Source organism: Agelaius tricolor, unplaced genomic scaffold (assembly GCF_023055355.1).
Source record: "Agelaius tricolor isolate 1412-34295 unplaced genomic scaffold, bAgeTri1.0.p SCAF_2, whole genome shotgun sequence".
NCBI classification, from domain to species: domain Eukaryota; kingdom Metazoa; phylum Chordata; class Aves; order Passeriformes; family Icteridae; genus Agelaius; species Agelaius tricolor.
Window position 1 is genome coordinate 72,441,211 of NW_027269262.1, and position 23,813 is coordinate 72,465,023.

The 23,813-nt window shown below is 41.3% G+C and overlaps 2 protein-coding genes across 9 annotated transcripts in view; one reads left to right on the forward strand and one right to left on the reverse strand.

The window, feature by feature from the left end:
- Positions 1–2,925: 2,925 nt before the first annotated feature.
- COX6C (cytochrome c oxidase subunit 6C) lies at positions 2,926–8,392 on the forward strand. Of its 2 annotated transcripts, none has more exons than XM_071421526.1 (4): positions 2,926–3,082; positions 3,699–3,826; positions 5,356–5,494; positions 8,269–8,392. In XM_071421526.1, the coding sequence occupies exons 2-3, from the start codon at positions 3,713–3,715 to the stop codon at positions 5,479–5,481; spliced, it is 240 nt and encodes a 79-aa protein (XP_071277627.1). In that variant the 5' UTR covers positions 2,926–3,082; positions 3,699–3,712; the 3' UTR covers positions 5,482–5,494; positions 8,269–8,392. The 2 variants fall into 2 exon arrangements, with proteins under 2 accessions (XP_071277627.1, XP_071277629.1); XM_071421528.1 differs by having other exon boundaries at positions 5,356–5,477.
- A 2,875-nt stretch (positions 8,393–11,267) lies between these two features.
- The window catches only part of VPS13B (vacuolar protein sorting 13 homolog B), a 434,621-nt gene continuing 422,075 nt past the window's right edge, over positions 11,268–23,813 (reverse strand). For all 7 annotated transcript variants that reach the window (XM_071421508.1, XM_071421509.1, XM_071421507.1 and 4 more), the window contains 4 exons: positions 22,246–22,422; positions 19,711–19,813; positions 18,795–19,044; positions 11,268–13,245 (listed from right to left, as the gene is read on the reverse strand). In XM_071421508.1, the coding sequence (XP_071277609.1) occupies positions 13,000–13,245; positions 18,795–19,044; positions 19,711–19,813; positions 22,246–22,422 (776 nt within the window). In that variant the 3' untranslated portion in view covers positions 11,268–12,999. The remainder of the gene's footprint in view (positions 13,246–18,794; positions 19,045–19,710; positions 19,814–22,245; positions 22,423–23,813) is intronic.

Below are 23,813 nucleotides of genomic sequence, written 5' to 3' on the forward strand. Positions count from 1 at the left end.
GGATGCATGGGGTCTACTCAGGTCCAAACCACACTTAGCCCTGTAATCCATTCAGAAACTGGTGTGACAGGAAGCCACTCTGTGCATTGACCTAATGGAGCTGTTTGTCTCTGCTCTCCTTCCACAGCTCTTGCTCTAATGCATTCTCCATCCTTTTTTATCTCTTATTTGCACAGTCCTGAACTGCCCTTTACACAGAACAATAACGAGTTGGCTGTATATTCCACAGTAATGACATCAAAGGATGATAACAATTAGCACTTCATTTAGCAACTTAACTATAACACAAAGATGCCTAGCCAGCAGTATCTCATGGAGAAACTGGCCACACAGAAAAGAATTTAATGATGTGGCCAGCCATGAAGGAAGCTATTGAAAACAGCAATCAAGATTTTTTTATTTACAGACCTAGTTCCATCCACCAAAATATTCTGTCTCCACAAGACTGATGTTTACAGGAAAATTACTCATATCTTATCTGTGATGACAGTAGCCCTGAAACCTGCCATGCTTTTATTCCAATTACTTTTGTATTGTCTTTTTCATGAGGGCAAGTTCAGTAAGGAATTTCTTTCTTATATCTAATGTAAACCTGCCATCTTTCAGTTTAAAGCCATTACCCCATCCTGTCACTATATGTCCAATGTAAAAGTCCCTCTCCAGATTTCTTGTAAGCTTCCTTTAAGCACTTTAAGATCTTTTCAGATTCTTCTCTTCTCTAGGTTGAACAACCCCAACTTCTCTCCAAAGACAAGGAGGTGTTCCAGCCTCTAATCATCTTTGTGGGCCTCCTCTGGGCTCACTCCAACAGGTCCATGTCTTTCTTGTGCTGGGGCTCCAGAGCTGGATGCAGTGCTCCAGAGCTGGGCACAGCACTCCAGGTGGGGTCTCACCAGAGCAGAGTAGGAGGGCAAAATCATCTCCCTCAACCTGCTGGCCATTCTGCTTTTGATGCAGCCCAGGATGTGGTTTGTTTTCTGGGCTGTGAGCACACATTGCTGCCTCATGGGGAGCTTCTTATCCATCAACACCTGCAAGTGTCCCTTCTTATTCCCTGTATTCATGTTTGGGTTTGCCCCAGCCCAAGTGCAGGATCTGGCACTTGGCCTTGCTGGACATCATGAGGTTTGCACAGCCTCACCTCTCAAGCCTGTCCAGATCCTTCTGGATGGCATCCCTTCCCATCCAGCTTGCTGACCACACACAGCTTGGAGTGGACAGTGCTGAGGGTGCACTTGATCCCACTGCCCATGCCACCAACAAAAACACTAAACAATGCTGGTCCCAAGACTGACCCCTGAGGAGCACCACTTGTCACTGCTCTACACTGGAACATTGAGCTCTTGACCACTACTCTTTGCGTGCAATCATCCAGCCAATTCCTTTGTTCCTCATTCACCAAGTGGTGCATCCACCAAATCCACACCTCTCTAGTTTAGAGACATGGATGCCATGCAGGACCGTGTCAAATGCTTCACACAAGACCAAGTAGGTGACATCAGTCACTCATCCCTCACCCACCACTGCTGTGACTCTGTTATAGGAGGCCACCAAATTTGCACAATTTGCCCTTCGTGATACATCTTGACATTCTTTCTGCATGACATCATTAACATTTGGGGTTTTTATGTTAATCCACATGGGAAAAACTCTTAGACAGACATTCTTCATTTTAGTCTCAACTATTGTAACAAACTTTTCTTCAGTTTGAGAGAATGTTGTCCAAATTGCATCTATTCAAACTGCTATTGCAAAGAACATTCTTCCAGCTTGTAGCCACAGCTGTATGATTTCCCTCTGAAATTTTCTACTGACACTTATTTCTTCTTAATTCCATAATAGAAAAAGCAACTCCTCTTCAGTTTTAAGGGTCCATCTCTCTCATTTGATGTCAGGATCTGCTGGCTTTGGCAAGGGAGAAAAAGGCATGAATGAATGCCTCACTGCACAGGAGGGACTTGTTTTTTCAAGCCAAGAATTTATAGCATTTGGTGAAAATCCCACAGAGACTCCCCAGGAATACAAATGACAATTCCACGTGCAGGTGGTGATTAAGTGGAAGTCACGGGCAAAGCACATGTTCCTCATTTTCAAGCAAGGAACAAAAGCTGTCTAAGGGACATCTAGAAAGGATTACAAATGGCTTCATTTCTTTCTAGGCTTGGCCAATAATTCCTGGCAAACTCTGTATAAAGGCCTGAGTCCCTCAGCCTAGCAATGTCACCCTTCAAGTGGGTGACTTGGTTTTTCCCATGGCTCTCAACAGAATCACAAAATGGTTTGGGCTGGAAGGAACCTCAAAGACAGGAAAAGGGACCTGAACATGAGGCAGTGTGTTCCCAGGTGGCCAAGAAGACAAGTGGCATCCTGGCCTGCATCAGAAACGGTGTGGCCAGCAGGACCAGGGCAGGGCACCCGTACTCACCCTGGTGAGGCCACAACTGTGAACAGTTCTGGGCCCCTCAGTTCAGGAAGGGCATTGAGGAGCTGGAGTGAGTCCAGAGAAGGGCAGTGGAGCTGGGGAAGGCTCTGGAGCCCAAGCCCTGAGCGGAGCAGCTGATGGGGCTGGGGGTGCTCAGCCTGGAGCAAAGGAGGCTCGGCTGTGACCTGAGCGCTCTCTGCAGAGCCCTGAGAGGAGCCTGAAGCCAGGGGAGGGTCGGGCTCTTCTCACAGGTAACAAGTGACAGCACAAGAAGACATTGCCCTAGGCTGTGCCAGGGGTGGTTGGGGTTGGACATTAGGAGGAATTTCTTCACAGCAAAGATGATTGAACAAACACTGGAAAGTGCTCCCTAGAGAGGTGGTGTTGTCGTTCCTGGGGCTGTTTAAGGAAAGACTGCACTTGGCACTCAGTGCCAGGTCTGGTTGGCGCAGCTGTTCGCTCCCAGGCTGGACTCGATGCTCTGGAGGCCTTTTCCAATGCAATCGATCCAGCGGTTTGCCCCCACACGCACCGCGCACTGCGCCCGGCCGCGTTTGACCCGCGCCGCCCGCCGTACGCCGCTGCTCCTGCGCATGCGGAGTAGCGGTGCCGCAGCGGGAGCGAGGCCGGCGGCGCCGAAGGACCTTGGTGCGGAGTGAGGTGAGGCCGCCCCCCGCTCCCGCCGCGGCTCCCGTCGGTTCCTCTCCTTCCTCTCCCTCCCCTCATCCCTCTCACTTCCCTTCTCATCCCCATCCCCAGGGCCGCCAGCCGCCGCTCCCCGCTCGGCCGTGGCCCTGCGACAGCCCCGTGACCTCTGCGCGTCCCTGAGGGTGGCGGAGCCGGGCCCAGCTGTGGCGGCTGCAGCGCTGGGGCGCCCTGGGTGCGGGACACGATGCGGGGCTGGTCCCAGCCTGTCCCCGGTACTGCTTAGAATGTCTTCTGACATTAACAGCAGGACAGCAGGCCTGGGAGGGAAGAGCCTGCGGGGAGCGCAGCGTTAGTGTGAACAACGAGGGCCAGCCTTGATTCCACGAATACTGGGTGTAAGGAGTGTAAGAACTTAAACTAGAATCGTGTCATAAATAGGTTGTCCTTGAACTTTGTCCCTTAAATATTTTCATTGGAAGGTCAAACGCACAGGACCATCTTTGCTTATATCGTGAAGACGATTCTTGCACAATACAAAATGAATGACCTTTCTGTTGTACCGAAAATTGTTTTAAGCAGAGCTTCTCCCACAGTTCTCTTCAGTTCTCTTATGTCTTTTTTCTTTCAGGAAATCCAGTCACTATGTCAGCTGCACTGTTGCCAAAGCCCCAAATGCGGGGCCTTTTGGCCAGGAGGATGAAGTTTCACCTCCTTGGGGCATTTGTGGTGTCTGTGGGATCTGCAGCTTTGTACAAGGTAGGCTTTGTGGTCGTTTGGTTATAAACTGGGCTCATTGGAATATTTAAAGAATTCATAATATTTTTCTGTTGAGATTGGGTTGAGCTGTTCATCAGAAAGGTTTAGTAATGTATTTTTGTAAGCATCTTTCCAAAGCACAAATAAATCTTCCTAATCTTCATTTGAAGAAATGATGTGAATAAGCTGATGTTTCATGCTGTGTGTTCAAGGTCACACAATTCCTGACAACTGGACCTTGAGTCTCCCAAAATGCTCTTGACCATTCACAGCTGATGCACGTTAACCCAAGATCCTTTGTGCTTTGGTCTGCCACAGTTTCTGAGACTTGGGAGAGTTGTCCAAGTCTTACTTTATTTCTTGATTGACTTCAGGAAACTTGCTCTAAAGCAATTTGGAGAACTCATCCTTCACACTGAAGATAGCAGTGTGGGGAAACCTAATGTGGTCTTTCTGTGCTTGCTCTTGAGGTGTTGTGTGGAAATGGAGCATTATGTTTCCAGAAAAACACACTTACAGGTTTGATTTCTGATAAAGAGCAGTACTTTATTAAATAATTCTTGGATCTCATACACAAAGCAAACAACACAGTGTGAATTCTTGTGGAAGAGCTGGATCTTGGTTTTCCCCTTTAACTCATGCATATATATTGGCAGCATTTGAGTGCTAAGGAAGTTGTTGACAAAAGTGACAAGAGATGAAGTTAATTTCAGGTTTTTCACAACTTCTCAGAGCCACAAATGCCTATCAGAAACAATGAGCATGTACTTAACACATCTGTTGAGAGGTAGACAAGCTTGTTTGTGGTCAGACTTAGAAAATAATTTTTTAGCAGTCTCTGTGTCAGTACCTTTTTTGGCACCCCCATGTTAACACACTGGTAAGGTGGCAGGCCAGATTTAGAATAGGTAACATGGATCTCAGCAGCCATTTACTTTGTTCCATGTCAGATGCTGTTGAACAAACCCACTTCGGAATTTTTTTCAAGGATTTGGGAGCTTTTTGAGTTTATCCCTGTCCTTCAGGTGAATGGGTGTCCAAGAAATGGGAATTGTGGCTTTTTATGTTGGTGATCTGTTAGAATGGCTTGGCAGTCTTGTAAAATTTTACCAGATGTAGTTGACTTACAGTGTAGCTCAAATGTAGCCCTTCAGTGTAGGATACCATTTTATCTGGAGTTTGCATTTTGCAGCTGCCCAGAGGCACAAAACTTGCCATAATGATATGTTTTGTGTATAAATCCATTAGCAGGGAGGGTGTTGGACACTGGCATCAATACAGATGGAGTGGTTTTGGATCTTGACAGTATGATGTGCTACCTTTTTTAAGGTTTTCATTCAGACACTTGTTCTCCTGACCAATGATCAGGTAGCCTGACCTGTGGGTTTTAACAGGAGCAAAGGAATGTTTAATAATTTGAGCTAAAGGCCTTTTAGATTAATATCTACTGATAGACATTATGGAACCAACAGAAAAAAATCTGTTCATAAAGCTTTGCAAACTTTAATTTTCTGTGTGTTACTTTCCAGTTTGGAGTTGCTGAACCCAGGAAACAAGCTTATGCAGACTTCTATAGAAACTATGATCCCATGAAGGACTTTGAAGCCATGAAGGCAGCTGGTGTGCTTGAGAGTGCACCAGTCAAATGTTGGTAAGCTGCATCTACAGGTAATGAGCTGCACTGCATTACAACAGGAGTAAGATGATTCCAGGGACATGGTGTGCTTCTGCTTGGAGGGATCTTCCTTTTTTTTTCAAATTGAAAAGAAAAAGGATACAAATTGCACTTAAAGAGACCTGGGTAATAAAAATGTGAAGAAACAGAAGAACTGGGCTCTGGGGAATAAAGGCAGGATAGAAGCTCCTGAGTACCTTCTGTGTAATTTGTTTAAGTTGTGGTTACAGGAGACAGTGATGATGCCAGGCCTTTGCCCTCCCCACATAACCACGGAGAGGAGACAAAGCTCTAATGTTAAACTCCAAGACTTGCCTGGTTCCACAGTTATGTTCATGCTGTCACATCTTGAACTGCTTAACTTGGGCCCGTCTGTATCTTCTGCTTGCATACTTGTGGTGGTACAGTGAGTGAGAAAATGGAGAGGCTGATTCTCTCTCATAGCATACATCTTAATGTAAGAAACAGAGACAGCTTCTGCATATCACTTTGTATTTTGAGGTTGGTGATAGGGGGAAATACGTCTATACACACCTATATATATATATATATATATATATATATATATTAAAAATCAAAATGGCATACAGCTCTGTGTTCTAATAATCACATTTTTGCCGTATTGTATGAAGCTTGAATAGAACTTTTTTCACAATATTCTTTTTTTTAAGCACTTGGCACTGCCTTTTCTAGGAAAACTACCCAGCTTTGTTCTCCCTTGCTGGTAACACCAGGAAAAAAGTCTTGATTTCAGCTGTGCTGTGGTTATTAATAACTGCACTCAGTAAGCTGCACAAGCTGATGTGACAACTCAATAGAGTTCCTCCCCCTTTCTTGGTGCAAATTTTTTACATTGAGTTCTCTGCTTCTCCTAAAATGACTTCAGACTAATCTAGAATGATAGTTTTTCATTCTTTTGGAATGTTTTCATATTGTGATCATTACGTGATAATCTGTGGCTTTAATTATCCTGGCCAGCTGGATTTTCTCAGCTTGTTTGCATGAACAATCAAGATTAAATAAAAGATTTGTACTTAACACTATGAACACTGAATTCTGTTCTATGACAATCTGGAACTATCTGGTTTCTGCTTAGCACAATTTCGTAAAAAAGCTCAGAGCTCCATGTCTTCTAAAAAATGAGAAAAAAAGGTAAAAAGTCCTGGTGTCAGTCCCAGCTTTTGGTAGTGTTTTGGGTTTTTTTTGTTTTGTGAGAGTGGGACACTGCTGTTCTTTAGCCATGACTGCAACAAATATAAATAATGAAATTCTACATTTACCTGGTTTAAATGTTGGTAATTCTGCCTCTGATTCAGTCCTCTGGCTGTCTTACAGTCACTTTTAAACTTCTTTCGATACTGGAATTGCATCCTTTAGTCAGGTGGCCTTCATCAGTGTATTCTGAAGGGCCATCTGGTGGTAAAGTCATTTCAAACAAACACTGTCAACAAGGATGCATGTTAAATATTTAATTCAAATCATGAGCAGGATTTATTGCTGTACAAATAGAGCTCCACTCTCAGCCTGTGTTCCCATTGGCAGCTTTAAAAAAAATTGCACATTGTGTGCACCTGTTAAAATTAAATGTTTCCTAAACAATTTTTCCATTTCTTAATTGTACTGGCTCAAAAGAAAACATGGGAGAGAAATAGTATTTTGTGATTTTGTTTGAATTGATGATGTTTCTTATTCCTTAGCTTGTTTATGTAAGAACAGATATTTTTTCACACTTTCATGGTAGAAAGAGGTTGGGTTTTTTTGTGCCTGCACATAAATACAAAAGTAGAGGAAGGGGAAAACAATGCCAGTGTTTCAAATATTCTGTAAAGGCAGTAAAAAAAGGACAAGTACCCAGAACAGATGGAAGACATTTTCGTTTGCCTCAGAAGTTTAAATTGTAGCTATTTTGAATTTTTAGCCATATTTTGGTGTAGTTACCTAAAGGATACAATGATCACGCACAGTCTGCATCTCCCATTTTACTGCAGTATGTCCTGTATGTCGCAGTAAATACAGAGGCTTAACCTCACAGAATCCTCTCTGTGGAACCAGTCCTTAGCCCCAGAATTGAGGAGGGGCTCGGGTGGGCAGGAATGAGTTCATTAGTTATGGTGGGAGCATGGCACTCTACACCAAGTTTGTTCCTGCTGGGCATGGAGGCACCTTGGCACCTCCCTGTGAATTCACACTTTTCCATCTGCTTGGTGTGGACTCTGGTGGTGATACTGACAGTGGAAATTGAGGTATAAGTGTGAGGAGTATCTGGCATCTGCTGTGTGCTCAGCCATGGAATGAACGGGGAAGCTCAGAGTTTGGTGCTAACCACTTTCAAGACTCTTGTCATGGAACACAGCTGGTCTTGGATTGTGTTCAGTATAATGGGGAGAAGCAATTTGAAATTGGTTTTCTTCCTTCCTTGGTAGACTGCCTGCACCACTTGTTTCCTCTCTGGCTCCTCTCCGAAAGCTGCGTTCCTTTCTCCTGCAGACCCTCAGCAAGACTGATTCAGTTACCAGTGCAGCATAAATAGTGAATCTGATGTGCTGTGCAGTGTTGTTCCAGCTCTTGATTTGTTCCATGTTTCACTTCTGTTTGCCACATGAAGGGTGTGTGAAACTTCAAGCTCAGGAAATAACGGGGAATTCCTCTAGACTAAACTACCGCATAAACATTTCTCTGCTGCTTTGCATTCGTACATACTAATATGTTCACTTAGAGCATAAGGTTTGTCCATCATAACTTAATGGGCTTTTTTTTTATCTTGCAGATTCCCTACATTTCAAGAAGACTTGATGACTGAACCTTATTTGTTCACTGAAGTGTAAAGTGCAATGTGCCACAGTGCATGGCACGCTCTAATGCAGCTCAATAAATAAAATACATGTCAGTGACATTTAGTTCTCTTCATTAATGTAGAAATACTTAAAGGCTCAGGTACTGGGTGGGTGGAAGGAGGGGTGGAAAGTCTTCAGAACTTGCCCAAGATGACGAAGTCTATTTTTCTTTCAGGAATTATTTGCATCTCTCTTTTGGCCAAATTCCACATTTGATAGCACAGTATATGCCTAAGCAGTGACAACTAGTTTGTCCCAGCTGTTTATGGGAATGTGTGAGAGGACAGATTGCAGGAAGGGAGAGGATGGATTTCTGGAGGGGTCTGTGTTACCTCTGGCTTCACAAGGTGAGGTGACCTTGAGACAAAAGAATTTGGCTAGAAATTCTGGAAATACACCAGCCAACCTTTTTGTCTTTTTCTGCTGTCATCACTATTGCCTTCCTTACATCAGCGGACTGTTACAGCAAGACTTACAGACTCTGCAAATGCCCATTCTTACACATGGTATATTAGTTACTCTAATTGGAAAATTACTCCAAACTGCAGGCATGTTCCCATCTAATTGATGTACAAGAGGGAAGGGGGTACAGGCAGACAAAGTAAATATTGTATTATGGTAATAAAAATCTTGGCGTGCCGCTTTTAGACATGCATCATCTTTTTAATATCTGGAAGCAGTCAGCTAAGCATAGTTTGGATCCCTGCTACATTCTGTGCAGTCTGAGGCACGATGCTCTGTCTTGGTCCATGATAACCTGTCAGTGAGAACAGGCTTTGTCATTGCCTCTTGCTCAGGATGAAGAAGGTACTAGGACTGCAGCTTTTGTTTGCTAAATGTGGATACTTAAGAGAGCAGGCAAAAGCTGACTGCATGAAAGGAAGGAAGTCTTTGTATGATGCAGCATGACAAATTAGGCCATCTGTGTTGTATTTGAAGGTCTTCGGTTCAAATCCTGTTTGGAATAACTCTTATTATTTTACATGGATCATTAACTACTTAACACTTAATAGGTATCCTTGAACAACATTTGGACTAATGAAAGCACATAAGTAATGTATGTGATCCAAAACATTTTATAGAGCAACATGGGATTTTCTTTAAACTTCCCATGCAGATAGTGCTTCCTTTAAGCAAAGAAAGAATTTGACATTAGTGATGCTGGGGAAACCATCTAGTAATCAAAATACCCCAGCTCCTATAAATGTAAACCAGAGCTTAACAATAGCAAATGATACCCATTTATCTTCCCAATGTGTAGTATAAACAGTGTATGCCATTAAGTACTGACTAACATTTTCTCAGGCCTGTATGCAGGTTTAAATAGCCAAGGGTCTTCAGTCTTACTGACAGCTTCAGAGGCAAAGAAACTTGCTACTGCCAGGTGTGCAGGTTAATAGACATAATTCCCTTGTCAGTCTAGGCCCTGTATTCTTCACAGTTGCTATGAATTAATTTACTGTTAAATTCTTAGTTTCTTTTAAACTGTTGCAGCCAGCAGCAGTTATTGCAGTCTGTGTTCCTTCAGCTACCAGCTCATGTGATTTAAAGAAATGAGAGTTTTGTGACTGAAGGCAATTTTTGACAGATACAGCAAGCCCAGGGCTGTCTCTGGCTAAATGTATTTAACAAAGGAAGCTGAGTTCTAACTTCTGTGGCTGTGCTTTGAGAGTCTGCAGGCTGCAGTTGTTGCTTTCCGGATGCAGTCTGGTTTCACACTGAATACAAGGCAAGTACTTCCCTTAAGCAGGCAATGCCAACCATCCCACAGCCTGCTTTCCTCTGGAGTAGGAAGGGGGTGCAAAGCTGGATACCTCACCTGCTTTTCTGAAATCAGCACCAACCCCCCAGGTTTCTTTTTTTTTTTTTTCCTTAATTTAATTTTTTTTCCTTTGCCAGCAAGAGTTCAGCTAATTCTATCATACAAAGAATTGGAGTGGGACATAGCATAGTACAAGACCTGTGAGGTAGACCCCAATCAGTTGCTTGTTACAGGGCATTCTGTTTCTAGGAGATGCAGAGCTGAAAAACATGCTTGCCTCTCTTGGAGATTATCCCAAGTGTCTGAAGGTTTTTGCTATATTTATGTATTAAATGATATATAAATATAAGGAATTATTTGACCTGAACTGCTTTGGGAAAGGTCTTGCCTGACTATGGCTTCAAATTTTTTGGCTAGCTTACTTTATTCTGGAGTGTTTGAGGAGTGATTGATTGTTCTGGAAGCAAACTAAAAAGATAGATTTGAAGTTGTGAGCTCTCCAGGTCTAAAGAGCGTTATGAGAGTAGGCATGTTTTAAGAGTACACATTGCACTGCTTTAGCAGCTAAGTACAGGCAGCTGCTCTTTGGACAACTTTGTTTTCATAGTTCACACAGCTCATATGTAGGAGAAGTTGATTTATGTGCTGTCCCCACTCGTTTCCATACATGTGGTCAGAAGGGGGAGAAAGAACCTGCCTAATACAGTAAAGATGCAGCTCTATTCACTGAAGTGTAATTTAAGCAAGTGTTTATTCCAGGAGAATGTAATTCAGGAAAAACACAAATGAATCTTAAAAAAAATGGTTGAAATCGACAAACTTTTAGAAATGAAACTGCTGTTCCTCATTTTATACAGGTGTGTTTGCATCCCCTTGGCTTGTCTGTGTACTCCATAAATAAGGAACAGATTAGTCTAATTGAAATGGTGAGTACAGCGCTGTTTTGATTCAGTTAGTCACAAAAGCATAAAACTTTTCAGCACACGTTTTTGGCAAGCTAGTCACCAGTTTTTACTTCCAAAGTATTGTCACGATCTATTGCATTTTCTGGTACACTACAAAGGTCCAGTGACCAACTGGATCTAATGGGGCCCTCATGAGGCTTGTACATCAGCCTTGTCATTGTCCTACACCTTGTAACCAAATGAATAAACAGCTCACAAGGACAAGTATTACAGGAATAGCTTTATTATCTTTAAACAATTTTATTATATTACAATTTATCCATCAATATGCAAAATTAGAACTATTAAACAACTTCCATAAAATACTCAGGAATGAAGCACATGTGTATATATACATATACATTTTTAAACAATGTTATTTAAACAGTGACTAAGTTACTAAATCATTGGATGAAATGTTGATAATGGATGGGTTTATTTCACAGTCAGAAAAGGACAATGCAGACCCCAGCCTCCTTTATTCTCAGTAGATGAGACACAGCTTTTAGGAATACCTTTTAACAAAACAGAACTCAAGAGAAAAACATTGCAGTTACTACATTCTTATTTAGTGTGCATTTGGTCATATCAAGTATGCATAGAAGTTATTAGCTATAAAGCATATGCTCCAAATGGTGATCACATTTTATTCCAGTTTTTGACTCCAATTCCAGCCATGTTCAGGAATCTCCAGACATAATTCATTTTGGTAAACATATAGAAAAGGAGAGAAAAGTTAACAAGCATAGTTGGAAACCAAGTAAGCTTTTGGTTTTAAAATGAAACTGCCATGGCCAGATTTGGTGTATAAAGTCATCTAACTGTGCCCAGAGACTGATTTCTTGTCTACTACAAGAAATGCAGGTATTTAACATATATTTGTAAGTGTATTGTGATGGCATCATTAACTGTTAATGTAATTGGTGCCTGTGGGTCCATAGTTTTCAATCAACTTTAAAAAAATCTCACTTGGCTTAGTACATATTTGAAAGGCCACATTTCTTTTATCAGTTTGAAGATGATAAGCATAAAATGAATTAGGGCTGAAGGGAGCACATACAATGTAGTGGTGGCAGATCAGAAATGAGCAAGACCCCACAAGCACCTGCACATCTGGGTTACATTGAGCTTGGAGATTTTAAGGAGACAGCTCTGTTTCTTCAATTTTTGAACTGCATGTTACTGGCTTCCAGTTAATGAGCAGACAACGCACGGTCATACATACATTGAAAGTACTTCTGAAAATTTGATGGTGGATAAAATAAAGTTTCTGTATACAGACAGTTTTAAAAATAAAGTCATGTTGTAGTTCATGTTTTGTTCTCCAAACCACACAAAGGCACTAGTTTACATTATGGACTAATGTCCTGCAGAACTTCAGTCAAATAAAGGAAGCTATTTTAAGGTTAAAGTGGTGCTAAAACCCAGCTGTCACTAGTAACTTAAAACAGCCACACTGGGTTTTTCAGATTTAGTGGGGGAAAATGTTTTGCCTCAGGACGCACATGTTGGGGGAGTGTGGGTGTGGGGGAAAGGCTCAGCCTTGAGCAAGTTTTTACAGCTGAGTTATAAACCTGGTTTATAACAGAAACTGGCAGACCCTAAAATAAGATATAGAGGTATTGATACACATTTCTGTGTGTGGTAAAAACGTCCGTATGCACGTAATTTTTCCCCATTCTCTAATTTTTGGTTATTGAAAAGAAAAAGGATTTTGATTAAGCTGAAGTCCAAGGCTGCTCCTTCTCACTTTATTCGTTTGCCAGAACACTTTCCTTCCAGCACTAGTATTTTGGCTAGGAAGCAGGAATGTTGTCAAGATTAGAAAAGCTATTGGGCTTTGTTATCAATTTCTACCTCCTCAGAAATTACATGCATCTTTACTTGATGTAGGTTACTGCAAAGAAAGCACTGCTTTCAAACTGGTACGGCATTCCTACACACACCAGAAATAACTATTAATTAAATCCTTTCCTCAAGGCTTTATTTTTCACCATGGTGAATTTGCTAATGAATACCTGGGCAAAATTGGGATCAACTACGTACTGGTAGGTTTTTGTTATAGTCAGGGGCTGCTCAGCAGCCAGGGTTTGCGGGGCCGGTGCTGCGGCGGTGCTGGGGGCGAGGTGGCAAGAGGCCTTTGTGATGTACTCCACCAGGCGGCTGTACTGCTGCTCCGACAGCCTCTCTCGGGCGCCCTCGGCCTGCAAGCAGACAGAGACAATGGTCACTGAGTGTTTGACAGTAACCGAGCTGAGCAGCAAGGACAATGACATCCACATTTCGCTGATAAAAATCTTCCTGCCTGAAATCTTAAATAGTTTAAAGGATTTTTTAAATCATGAATGCTCTCCCATAGTTGAGTCCTTGGGGAATTAGTCCTCTCCTCTGCTGTTTTGGACTTCGGAGAAGCTCTAACTCTGACACAGAAAATTTAAGCAGTATCTTTTGAGAACTGGTCAAGAGTAGAACTTCACAACAGATCAACTTTGTTTACAGCAAAGGCATTGAAATCCCTTTTAGAAAAATGTCAGTAGCTCTTGGCAAGGCTTATCATACAGAAATTCTATTTTGCTACAATATTTTAGTCTTTAACTTGCTTAATTTAAAATCAAGACTAGAAGCTACTTTCCAGGTGAATGTTCTATGGCAGGATATATCCATCTGCTTCTGGCAACAAAACCCATCCACAGAAGGACATTTTTCTAAACAAAAGGGTTTTACTAAAGATGATTTGGGCATTTTGTTTCTGGAGAAAATATTAAGGGATCTGTGTTTTGAGGGCTGAAATAGGTAGAGGTTATTTAAGATCCTAGCAAGAGGAATGCAAGTGACCTACCCTAGCAGGAAAAAATACAGGAAAGCAAGTAGTGTAATCTGTCACATGGTTGCAACCAGATAAACTATTATCCAGAAAAGCTATGGGCAAACCTGGCTTTGGAAGATCAATCTGCTGTGCCCTTGTTTTTGAAGAAGTTGAGGATGGCTATGACTAGCTTGAGAAGGGAAGGCAAACAAGCAGGCATCAAGCTGGTTTGCATGGTCTCAAAAAAACTGTATTTCAGAAATCCCAGCCTGGATACTCCAGTAGTATGATAAGCTAAGTCATTCAGAATAGAAGTTACTTCCAAAATATTATAATGAAGAAAAAGGCAGCAGCTATAATAGGGCTAGGGTTTGATGTTTCCTTATTTTACACTTGAAGAATTGCTGACAAGTTTAATTTTTGTAGGATTTAAAATTTCCTTCTGGACATCATGCTAAGGATTTAAAGACTGCTATCTTCTGCCTGTCTTTTAGGGAGTTTTACAGGTCTTGCTAAAAAGAATGATACTTTCAAACAGTGCCATTAGATTCACTTCAATCAGTAGCCTGTAATGTCTCTGGACTGCAAGACTCATTTAAATACTCTGCTGCTTATTTGAAGAAAGAATTAATATGATTGACAGATAGTGACAGGTGTCACATTCACATGAAAAAAGTCCCCTCTGTTTTTTTTACTATGCCTTTGGAGATGGATTTGCTGCTCAGTGAGTAGAAACACTCCTGTTTTCAATCATCATCACAAAATTGCTAAAGGAAGCAGGCTCATGAACAAGCTCAGAAGTTTAAGGTTGAAGCCTATGCCTAGAAACAGCAGAAATGATGGAATGGGCAGAGGAAAGGGTTGTTTCCATGAACGACCTTAAGGCAGGGAAAAATCCGAAGGCAGACTGCTGCAGCAGACTCCAGCTAACGCTGGAGAACAGTGTCTGAACCACGACTTCGGTCTGGTGGCTCAGTGAAAGTATCTCAGCAGTCAGTCTGTTACAGCAGTTGAAAGGAGAGAAATATGCTGAAGTACCACCTATGTAAACTGGATTTTAAGTTACAGGGTAAATTTTGGGTGTAGGTGGCTTCACACTTTTTCCTGATTTCTCCTAGGGAGGTAAGCCCAGGGACAGGTGGGTTCTGCCTCCACATTGACCAGGAGATCCTGCTTACTAAAGGAGATGGAAATGGTGCTGGTATCCCACTCATCTACTTTCGTGAACCCATTCTTCATTAAGCCCCAGGCCATTTTCCACAGATACAGCATAATTATTCAGGAGGAAATATTAACTATGGTTGGATGGTCTTCCAAAGTAACTGGGAGCCTGCTTGCTTTTAGATGACTTCATCTGTAACTAAGTGTCTGCTTCTGCAGCCACTTTCAGTTTGGCTTATATTTTCAAGACAAGAAAAATTTGGAATTGATGTAATTTTACCTTTTTTCCTAAATGGGACCTAAGATTGTCACTAAGTGCCCTCACTTGCTGCTTTGAACATTTATCATGTTTATATCCAGATCACTCAAGGATTCAAAACTTGATTGAGGCTTGCTTAATGCAGCTCCTAGAAGAACATTAGGGATATCATGTCCCTTCATACTACCAGGCCATACTTTTGGGTTAAGAACTCCAGTATTTTTCTAAAATTCCTCCCATTATGGTTTATAATGAATAAGCCTTAAGCCTTAAGCAATTCTAACTCCACAGCAGCTACAACACCTGTGCTGTGCAGTCCAGATGGGTGTAGCACTGATCTACTCCTCTGTGCACACTGACTAAGGAGATCCAGCTCTTTAGGATTATTTTCCATCGCTTTGAGAAATCCAAAGATTGCTTTTGAGCTCGAAAGATGATAACACATAGGACTATTTAAAAAAATCTGGAATATCTGAAATTCCAGGGCCCTTCAATTTTTTCTTGTCTTCTTGATGTTATGAGCTATACCAAGAGCAGCTGGAAGAGCAGGACTTTTGAGTTTGACATCTGTCTGGAAACAAGCAGTGTCTCAATTACTTTGGAAGATAATCCAAATACAATTAATGCTTCCCTTTCAATAACAAACTTGTCAGTGCCAGAGTTTTTAAGAATCCATCCAGGCTATTCCTATCCAGATGGATTAAGTTATATATTGTGGAGGCGAACAAGGCATCAGGCAAACCTATTGCTGAAGGAGTCAAAATATGCTCTGTAACATCTCTGGTGATTACAGCTGTAGAATAACTCATGCTTTGTTTCTTAACTGTTCCAAGAAGTTGAGGAGAGGGAATGAGAGAAACTGTTTTGGGCAGAGCTGAAACAAAACTTTTGGCAATTGTTTTTGTGAGCAGTAATGCAAAAAAGAGGATTTTTATAGCCTTGAAATTAGATGTTTCAATTTCTTGTATTATTCCTAGTATCTTTGACTAAACTAATCAGAAAAATAGACATAACTTATAGTGGTAACATTAGCTCTTTTTTGTAAACTCAAAATAACAATCTGGTTGACCTGACTGGGCATTTTCCAGCTAAAAATTGAGGCCATCTTTGCAAATGCCATCATGCACAGACACGTCTGCACTTCAGCTGAGGACACCTTCAGTGCAACACAATGTCCTACTATTAATACTGAGGAGCTGTGCCTATTTAGGCCTCACTCTGCAGCTTAGAGGCCTAAAGAGGCCTCATCTTCAAGTCACAACTTGTTCCTCCTAAGGTTCTTTCTCCTAATCACATCTGAAGACTTTGTAGAAGCTCTTGTCAGGAAGCTGAAGGGAAGCTCTGGCTCCCATCAGCACCAGTGCTGCACGTGACAACACCCAGACCACAAATTCAGCTGCAGAAAGGAAATCACCAAGTATGAGATCTCCCAATCCACTAAAAGACCAGCAAATATTAATTACAAAACACTCTATGTAATTACTAAAACTGTATATGAAGCTTTTTGGAATCTTTTATTGTGTAGCTGCCTTAGCTGCCTTAACATAAAAAACCTAAAAATTTTTTATTCTCTATTTCTTTCAACTGCTCTTCCTCACAGCACATTTCTTTAAATTTTTACAAGAATTTCAGTATCAGTATCTGCATTCTGAAGGAATGTTTTGCCAGGTCTGTTTTGTACAGCATCACTCAACTTTTGCTGTCTTGCCATCATTGACTTGGCTCCACCTGAGACACATGCACTTTTCCCGTACATTTTCACTGTGTTCTCAAGAGGCTGCATCAGCAAAAGAGATGCTGGGCTCAAGGCTTACAGCTCCTAGAGCTGCATTGCTGCACCATTTGAGTAGGACTCCCATATTTCCACCTAGAACTTCAGAAAAAAAAAGAGGTATTTGGTCCAGTACCTCCAAAGGAGGACGTTATGAGCGCACGCATGTGGAACATTGGACTCTGCATGTGCCATGCAGGGCTGCTCTGTGCATTCAGGGGCCCCACTTGCCCATAAATCCTACACATTCCCAGCTGTAGCAGCTGTGGGGACTAGAATTAGGCTCCCTGTCCCTCGCCCTCCCTTCTGCCAAACAGGCAGACCCTCTGCACCCCTCATCACCCACTTGCAGCAAGCTGCCTTTCCCCCACAGCAGCAGCCTTCTCCTTACCCCTCGGAAAACCAGATGCAAAGACAACACTCCAATCCAATAAAAAAGAGATCTGGGCTGGTGCTAAAGTTAGGATTAGGATAGGGTGAGTGCATCCAGTGCCTTAGTGAAAGCAATTTTCCTTCTTCTTCCCTCCAGGACACTAGCTCTGGACTGAGCAGGACAGTCTGGACTCTTGACAGTCTGATGTGTGCCTCCACCAACCACTCAGCACTCAGGGACAAAAAAAGCTGAGCTTTGCTCATTTCCTTCACAATTTAAGTAATCCCTCATGTAGCTTTGTGGTGAGAGAAGGCAACTTCAGTCAACAGTTCTCTGTGAGACTGAGGTTAGTGGAAAGACAATAAATATAAATAGAGAATTCAGCACTAAAGAAAGCTTTCACAAAAATACTCAAGTGCTGTCACGACACAGATGAAGTCCTTGCTGAAATCAACAGCAAAACTCTTCACTGCCTTCAGCAAAGTTAGGATTTGACTGAAGGTGCTCCTACTTTTTGTCACACCTTATACTTCAGGGCTTTTATATGTTCTTTTTTTATATTTGAAACAGAAATTTCTGGTATAGCAGTCTATAAACTACCTGGCACACTTTTACAAAAACTGGGACATGCGTGTTCGTTTTTGAAATGCTCTCTCATATGATTCTACTTGAGAATTTAATACAATAAACATTGTTTCCCAAAAGTGTAAAAATATAACATTCTTCTGCCATTAAAAGAAGATAATTAATCCAAAAGACCTCAGTATTCAAATAGCTTAGACATCTTTCAACATGAAGATGAAGCGTTTATGCTCTTACTGGCAAACACGTGGTACATCCAATCTCAGAGAGGGACTAATCCAATTTATAGCTAGCATTTGCAGAAGAAGGATGATCTAAGGAAGTAAATACAGCCAAACAAGACCACTGTGCTAGAAGAGACAAGATAAAAGCACACTGAAAGGAGCACCAGCACCACTGAACTGTTAACAGAATTCCCAGAAGAATAAAAGGAACTGCTTTTGCTGGGACTTTGTAGGCACAGGGTGCAATGCTTACTTGCCAAACAGTGAACACCTCATGCATATGTAGCCATGAGAACCTTTTCAGAAAAGAGGTGATGCTTACCAAGAACTCAGACTTCCTCTACTTTTTCCCTCAGAAAATTTCTGTCATAGATATGGTATATCACAATCATTAAGAGAATAGAAGGGAGGAGACACATTCACCCAAAGGGAATCACAGCCAACTAGGAGGGGCAGATCTCCTGGTCTGGCACTTCAGCCTCTGGCCTCCCAGCCCAGAGGTGAGTGTTCCCACTGCCAAAAGCACCAGCATCAGTGTAACTTTGTCTTTGAATGGAAAAGGTACTCAAGTCTTTACCTCCAAGTCAGAAGGCACTCTCTGTTGTTTTAGCTGCACCTTCAGCAGATCTTTTTGCTGATCATCTTCCAGACAATCGATTTCAGTCACGGGGAAGGCCTGCTGCTGTGTGTCTTCACTGATGCTCACGACAAAGAGCACCTCTGAGGTGAGCAGCAAGCAGCCTTCATGCTGCTGGCCTGATCCGCTCACAATCATGACATCTAAGGCCATATGAACCTCTGGCCTTCCCAGAGATTGTAGCATTTTCCTGCATTATCAGGTTAAAAAAAGGCAAATAAAAGACAAAAAAAGAACTCGTTAGTGTAGTGCATTGGATCCTCCAGGGCTTATTCTGATCACTGTTTTTACTTAAGCCTGTAGCTATCAGCTACGGATGTAAAATAAGCCAGGCAGTGTACTCCAAAACTCCATTACTGAAAGATGTAAGACTTCAGATTTAAAGAATGAATGTGAAATTGTTACTTATCAAAACCCCTCAATCACTCACCACATAATTGGCCTAATATCTGTGCTAGGTTAGCCTATTTCCCATCCTATTTCCTTGATAATAGAAAAATTACCCTGAGAAGTGTCTTAGAAATTCAGTGCAGAAAATAAAGCTATCTTCACTAACAGCTGTTCCTGGAGATGTGCAGTGTTTTTCTTGGGCTCAGTGCAATGATAAAATAAGTAAGAACTCACTGAATACCATTAAATAAAGATCAGCTCTGTAGTTTCAAAGCTGGATGCAGATCAGCAGCCCATCATTTGCAGATTGGGTTTCTATGCACTACCTTTGTGTTTAGTGTTCCTAAACAAACTGCCATAACTCAGCCTTTCCTAGGGAAGCTTTTCCTGTTAACTTGACCAGAGGCCAGGAGCTATTAATAAACAATGTGGATGTAGAAATGAGCAATTGTCTAAATAATGTTACCAGACATATTTGACGTGGCTGTTTGGAGCCTGCTCAACATGTTGATCACTTGGATGAGAGCGCTGCTTGGGAAGCTGAGAAAGTCCAGCTCCATGCAAAATACCTGCGGGTGAGAGAATTCAGGTTTTTTAGTGGTTGTTTTCTACAACGCAGTTCTGTGTTGCAGTGATGTCATCTGTTTAAAGCAGTTCATAAAACAGTGCAGATCCAAAATGATGTCACATCTCTGGAAGCTGTAGTCAAGATAATTCATTAAATATTACAATGCAAGAGTTGTGCACTTAACCCCCATGATCTCGCTTTAGCAAGAAACAAAAAAACCCCACTGTGTGTTCCATGAATCAGCTCTACACTTGCAATCAAGAGAAACATAACACTCCTGAGAGCCATCACTTCAGAGCAGGATCAGACACATCACTTAGGATTTATGGAGAAAAAAATCAAGACCATTGTAACTTTCTTGCTTAATATTAAAATACTTTCATATACGTGTCACAATTGGTACAAATTAGAAGGCAAGTTTGCCTAGATACTGCATTTAAATGCTCAGTTACTTAATCCAGCTGTTAAACACATATCCATGTACATTTATGAGATCTACTGGGGCACCTGGTTTATTATGAATTCTTCTTAGTGCCAGCCCAGAATGGAGATTACAAGCAGCAGTTAAGCAGGTTTCTAAAGAGACTCTCCAGAGCTGAAGATGGTACAGTATGTATGATTTTAGATGGCCTGTAAACATTCAATGATGAGGTATGGTCACCAGAAAGAATGCGTGGGATGCAAAAAAATTCACAAATTAACTAGTTTTAAAAATTTTTACATGACAGACGTGGAGTAGGTTATGCAGCAAGCACTAGTGTTACGTGGTTTGGTGCAAAGTTACTCTTTTACAAATGTACTTTACAAATAAATTAAGAGATTTTCTTTTGTCTAAGCATTCCAAAGGCATAAGGGTGTCAATAACTTAGATTCCCTCTTACACAATGGATAATAATTTAAACAAAACATCAGCAATGAAAAAAACCCTTTAATTTTTAGCACACATGTTGATGGTAATACTTAAAAGCAGCATCCCAATTGTAACAGTTGGCTTACCAAGGTTCTCAGCATTATGTGAGTGAAAATGTTATTTACAGATGGAGACAGAGAGAACATGTGTTTATTTCTGTGTGGTCCTCCACCCCTTGGTCTCCCCCAAGAGGCACAGTCCCACTTCCAATCCAGTCGTGGGTAAGAGTTACTTGAACTCTTGTGTATTTTCCTCTCACGCACTGTCAACTATTATTGATATAGTTTTATGTTTTTTCCTGGCTAAGTCTTTTTGTCATGGTCATGGAAAACATGATGTCTTATATACCATATCTGCAATGAAAAGTGTCCCTCTACTACTATGAGTTTCTTGATAAAAACAGCAGCAGAATTAAAACTAGAAATAATAATGTCCTGGGCAGCAAAGCCAACACAGAGACAGCCAACAACAGAAAAAACCTTCTGATTTTGCTGATATGGGTTTTACACCTATGGGGTGTATGATTCAGGAGAACAGTTATTATTTATGATCATACAAACAAGATAAAGTTGATTTGAAAGAATTCTAATAATTGTTTCATTATTTCTTTTACTGGATGGAATGAGCTGTGGGTGTTGTGGGAAGCATCCTAACCTTAAGCTCTACGAGAACTACTTGTATTTTAGTTAACACAACAAGCATAAATATTGCTAGTGATTAAAGGTATAAATATTCAAGGTTTGTCTGGTATAATTAGTGAGGTGGAATTATTGACACATTGTCTTTCTATCAGTATCCTGCTTCTTTTCCCTGACTCCCTCCAACTACCATTTCTTCTTAAATATTCAAGCTGAAAGTGATTGATTGATACTGGAGACAATTAAATTAGTGTATTTTGATATTTTTATCTTTTACACTTTTTGTTTGTCCAGAATTATTCCCATCAATTAGAAAGGATTTAGCACCAGTGCCATTAAGTGCTCAGTCCAGCTGGAAACCCCACCTCTGGTTGCTCTAAGGTTACCCATGTATCTGAAAACAGGACTGTCTTCTCGTGAAGCTCCAGTTTAAAGGGGATGCTCCTACTACATGACTCACTTCTTTCTCCCAAGAATGTAACTCACTCTTTGTGTAGAGATAGCCCAACTCTTTCCCTGCCATAACAAAGCAATCTCAAAATAATGCTCTAATTGGACATAGTGTTGCTCTAATCCTTTTATGTCAAAAACTATTTTTCAAGCACATATGTTTCTGTAACTAATTCTACTGTATTCCAAGAATTACTTCATGCTTTCTGCATTCTCTGTTTCTGTGGCTGTGCATCACTGATCAGTAACACAAGAGAGAAGCACAACACGATGGCGTTTCAGAAAAGCAGCAGAGCATTTGTAAGTACTTAGCCATGGCATTTCTAAACCTTTCTCTAAGTCACACAGTACTGAGCTGGATAAATAAGACATAGCAGGTTGTATCTGAATAACATTTTAAAATTTAAATGGAGGTGTTGGAAATATGAAACTCACCGTAACCTGTCTGGGAGACGAGCTCAGCTGCCCCTCCAATGGGCTTTGTGAAGACGCCCATGATTCCCTTCCCCACACCCGAGATGACCCCTCTGGCTTTATGCCCAGCAGAAGCTTGGGCCTCAGATACTCGCTGAAAATTCCGCATCGGCTGATCCACAATCCCAGCAATCGCACCTGAAAAAACAAGAGTCTCCAGTAAGTAGTGAAGATAAATATTCTGGAATAAGAGGAAATCTTACTACTGGACCTGAATATTGTTTGGATTCGAGACTGTACCCCATTCTTATACAGCTATTTAGCATTTGACCAATTAGGTAAACACTATCTCTCACCTTTTTTTTTTTTTAACATTTAGATCACCTAACCTTACAGTATGTTTTCCTCTTTTGACTACTTATGCTAAATGCTTTTGCTGAGTTAATTTAGTTTAGCTCATTCTGTGCCATAATTCTGAAAATGCTGGGCTAGGAATAAAATCCTCCAGTTTTAGACAGCTAGAGCTGCTATGGAAATGAGATTTTCACGTAACTGCAAGATTGACTTCATGAGAATAAAAACTGTTTGTATTCAATAGATCATTTTTATATCCTCTTCCACTGCCAGAAATGTTCATAAGCTAATGCAACTTTTGATATATGACTAAGATTAGCAGAATTAGACTTTGAGACTTTTTGTTACTTTTTTGTGAAAACCATCATATTTTACTTTAATGTGCATGGGTCAAACTTTTACAAGTGACATAGTGACCTTCCCAGCTTTTAGTATCAACAGAGAACTTCAACTTAAATCTTCCTAAATGTAAACAGGTATGTGAGGTGGTACATTTCTTTGATCTTGAGTTTATGCTAGCCACTTAACCACAGACATGTCTCTAGTAGTTGTAATTTTGACAGATAAGCTATTTGGAGATTGCTACGGGTACAAGGATTGGACAAAGCCACAGCAGTCTTCCCGACCCCAGGTGCTTTGCTCAGTGGAAAACAAGTCTGCAGGCTTCTTGGTCAGGTCTCAGTTTGCACCTGCAGCTGCAAATACCAAGATAAAAAAATTATTTGAGGAGTAGGATTGAGTGTCACTCTGGTTACTAGGCATTTTCACCTCAACCTAGACATCTTTGAAAGTTCTGCTTTGTAAGTGGAAGGAAATCCAGGCATAATTCCACAGATTCGGACAATCGCAACCGAGGTATTTGGCCCCATGTGTTTACCAGCGTGACGTGCACTAGGCAGTGAGCTGCTAACTGGTCTTCAGATGGTTTTAGTTACTGTCACTGGATAAATAAAGAAATTGCTGACTTTAAACAACAAGAACTAATATAGTATTTGTGCACAGTCACTGTCCAAAGAAAAGAAGAGGATGAGAAGTAGCACACATTTCCCCAGATCCTTGTCCCTGGGATACTATCGATCAGGAATTCAGGAAACTTGCATCCCCCATAAATGCCTTCCTCTCCTCTTAGAGAGAATTCTCCCAAAATCTGTAGCACTAGCCTTTTGACAAATGTATAGTATTTCCACAGAAAATGCTGGTCTGTCTTTGAAGTGATGCCTGGTTTTAATTGAGGT

What these genes read in the sequence shown, in the direction of transcription:
- COX6C (XM_071421526.1), top strand. Translation starts at nt 3,713, where the DNA reads ATGTCAGCTGCACTGTTGCCAAAGCCCCAAATGCGGGGCCTTTTGGCC. An exon ending in GATCTGCAGCTTTGTACAAG is followed by an intron (nt 3,827 to 5,355) that starts GTAGGCTTTGTG and finishes GTTACTTTCCAG; the next exon opens with TTTGGAGTTGCTGAACCCAG.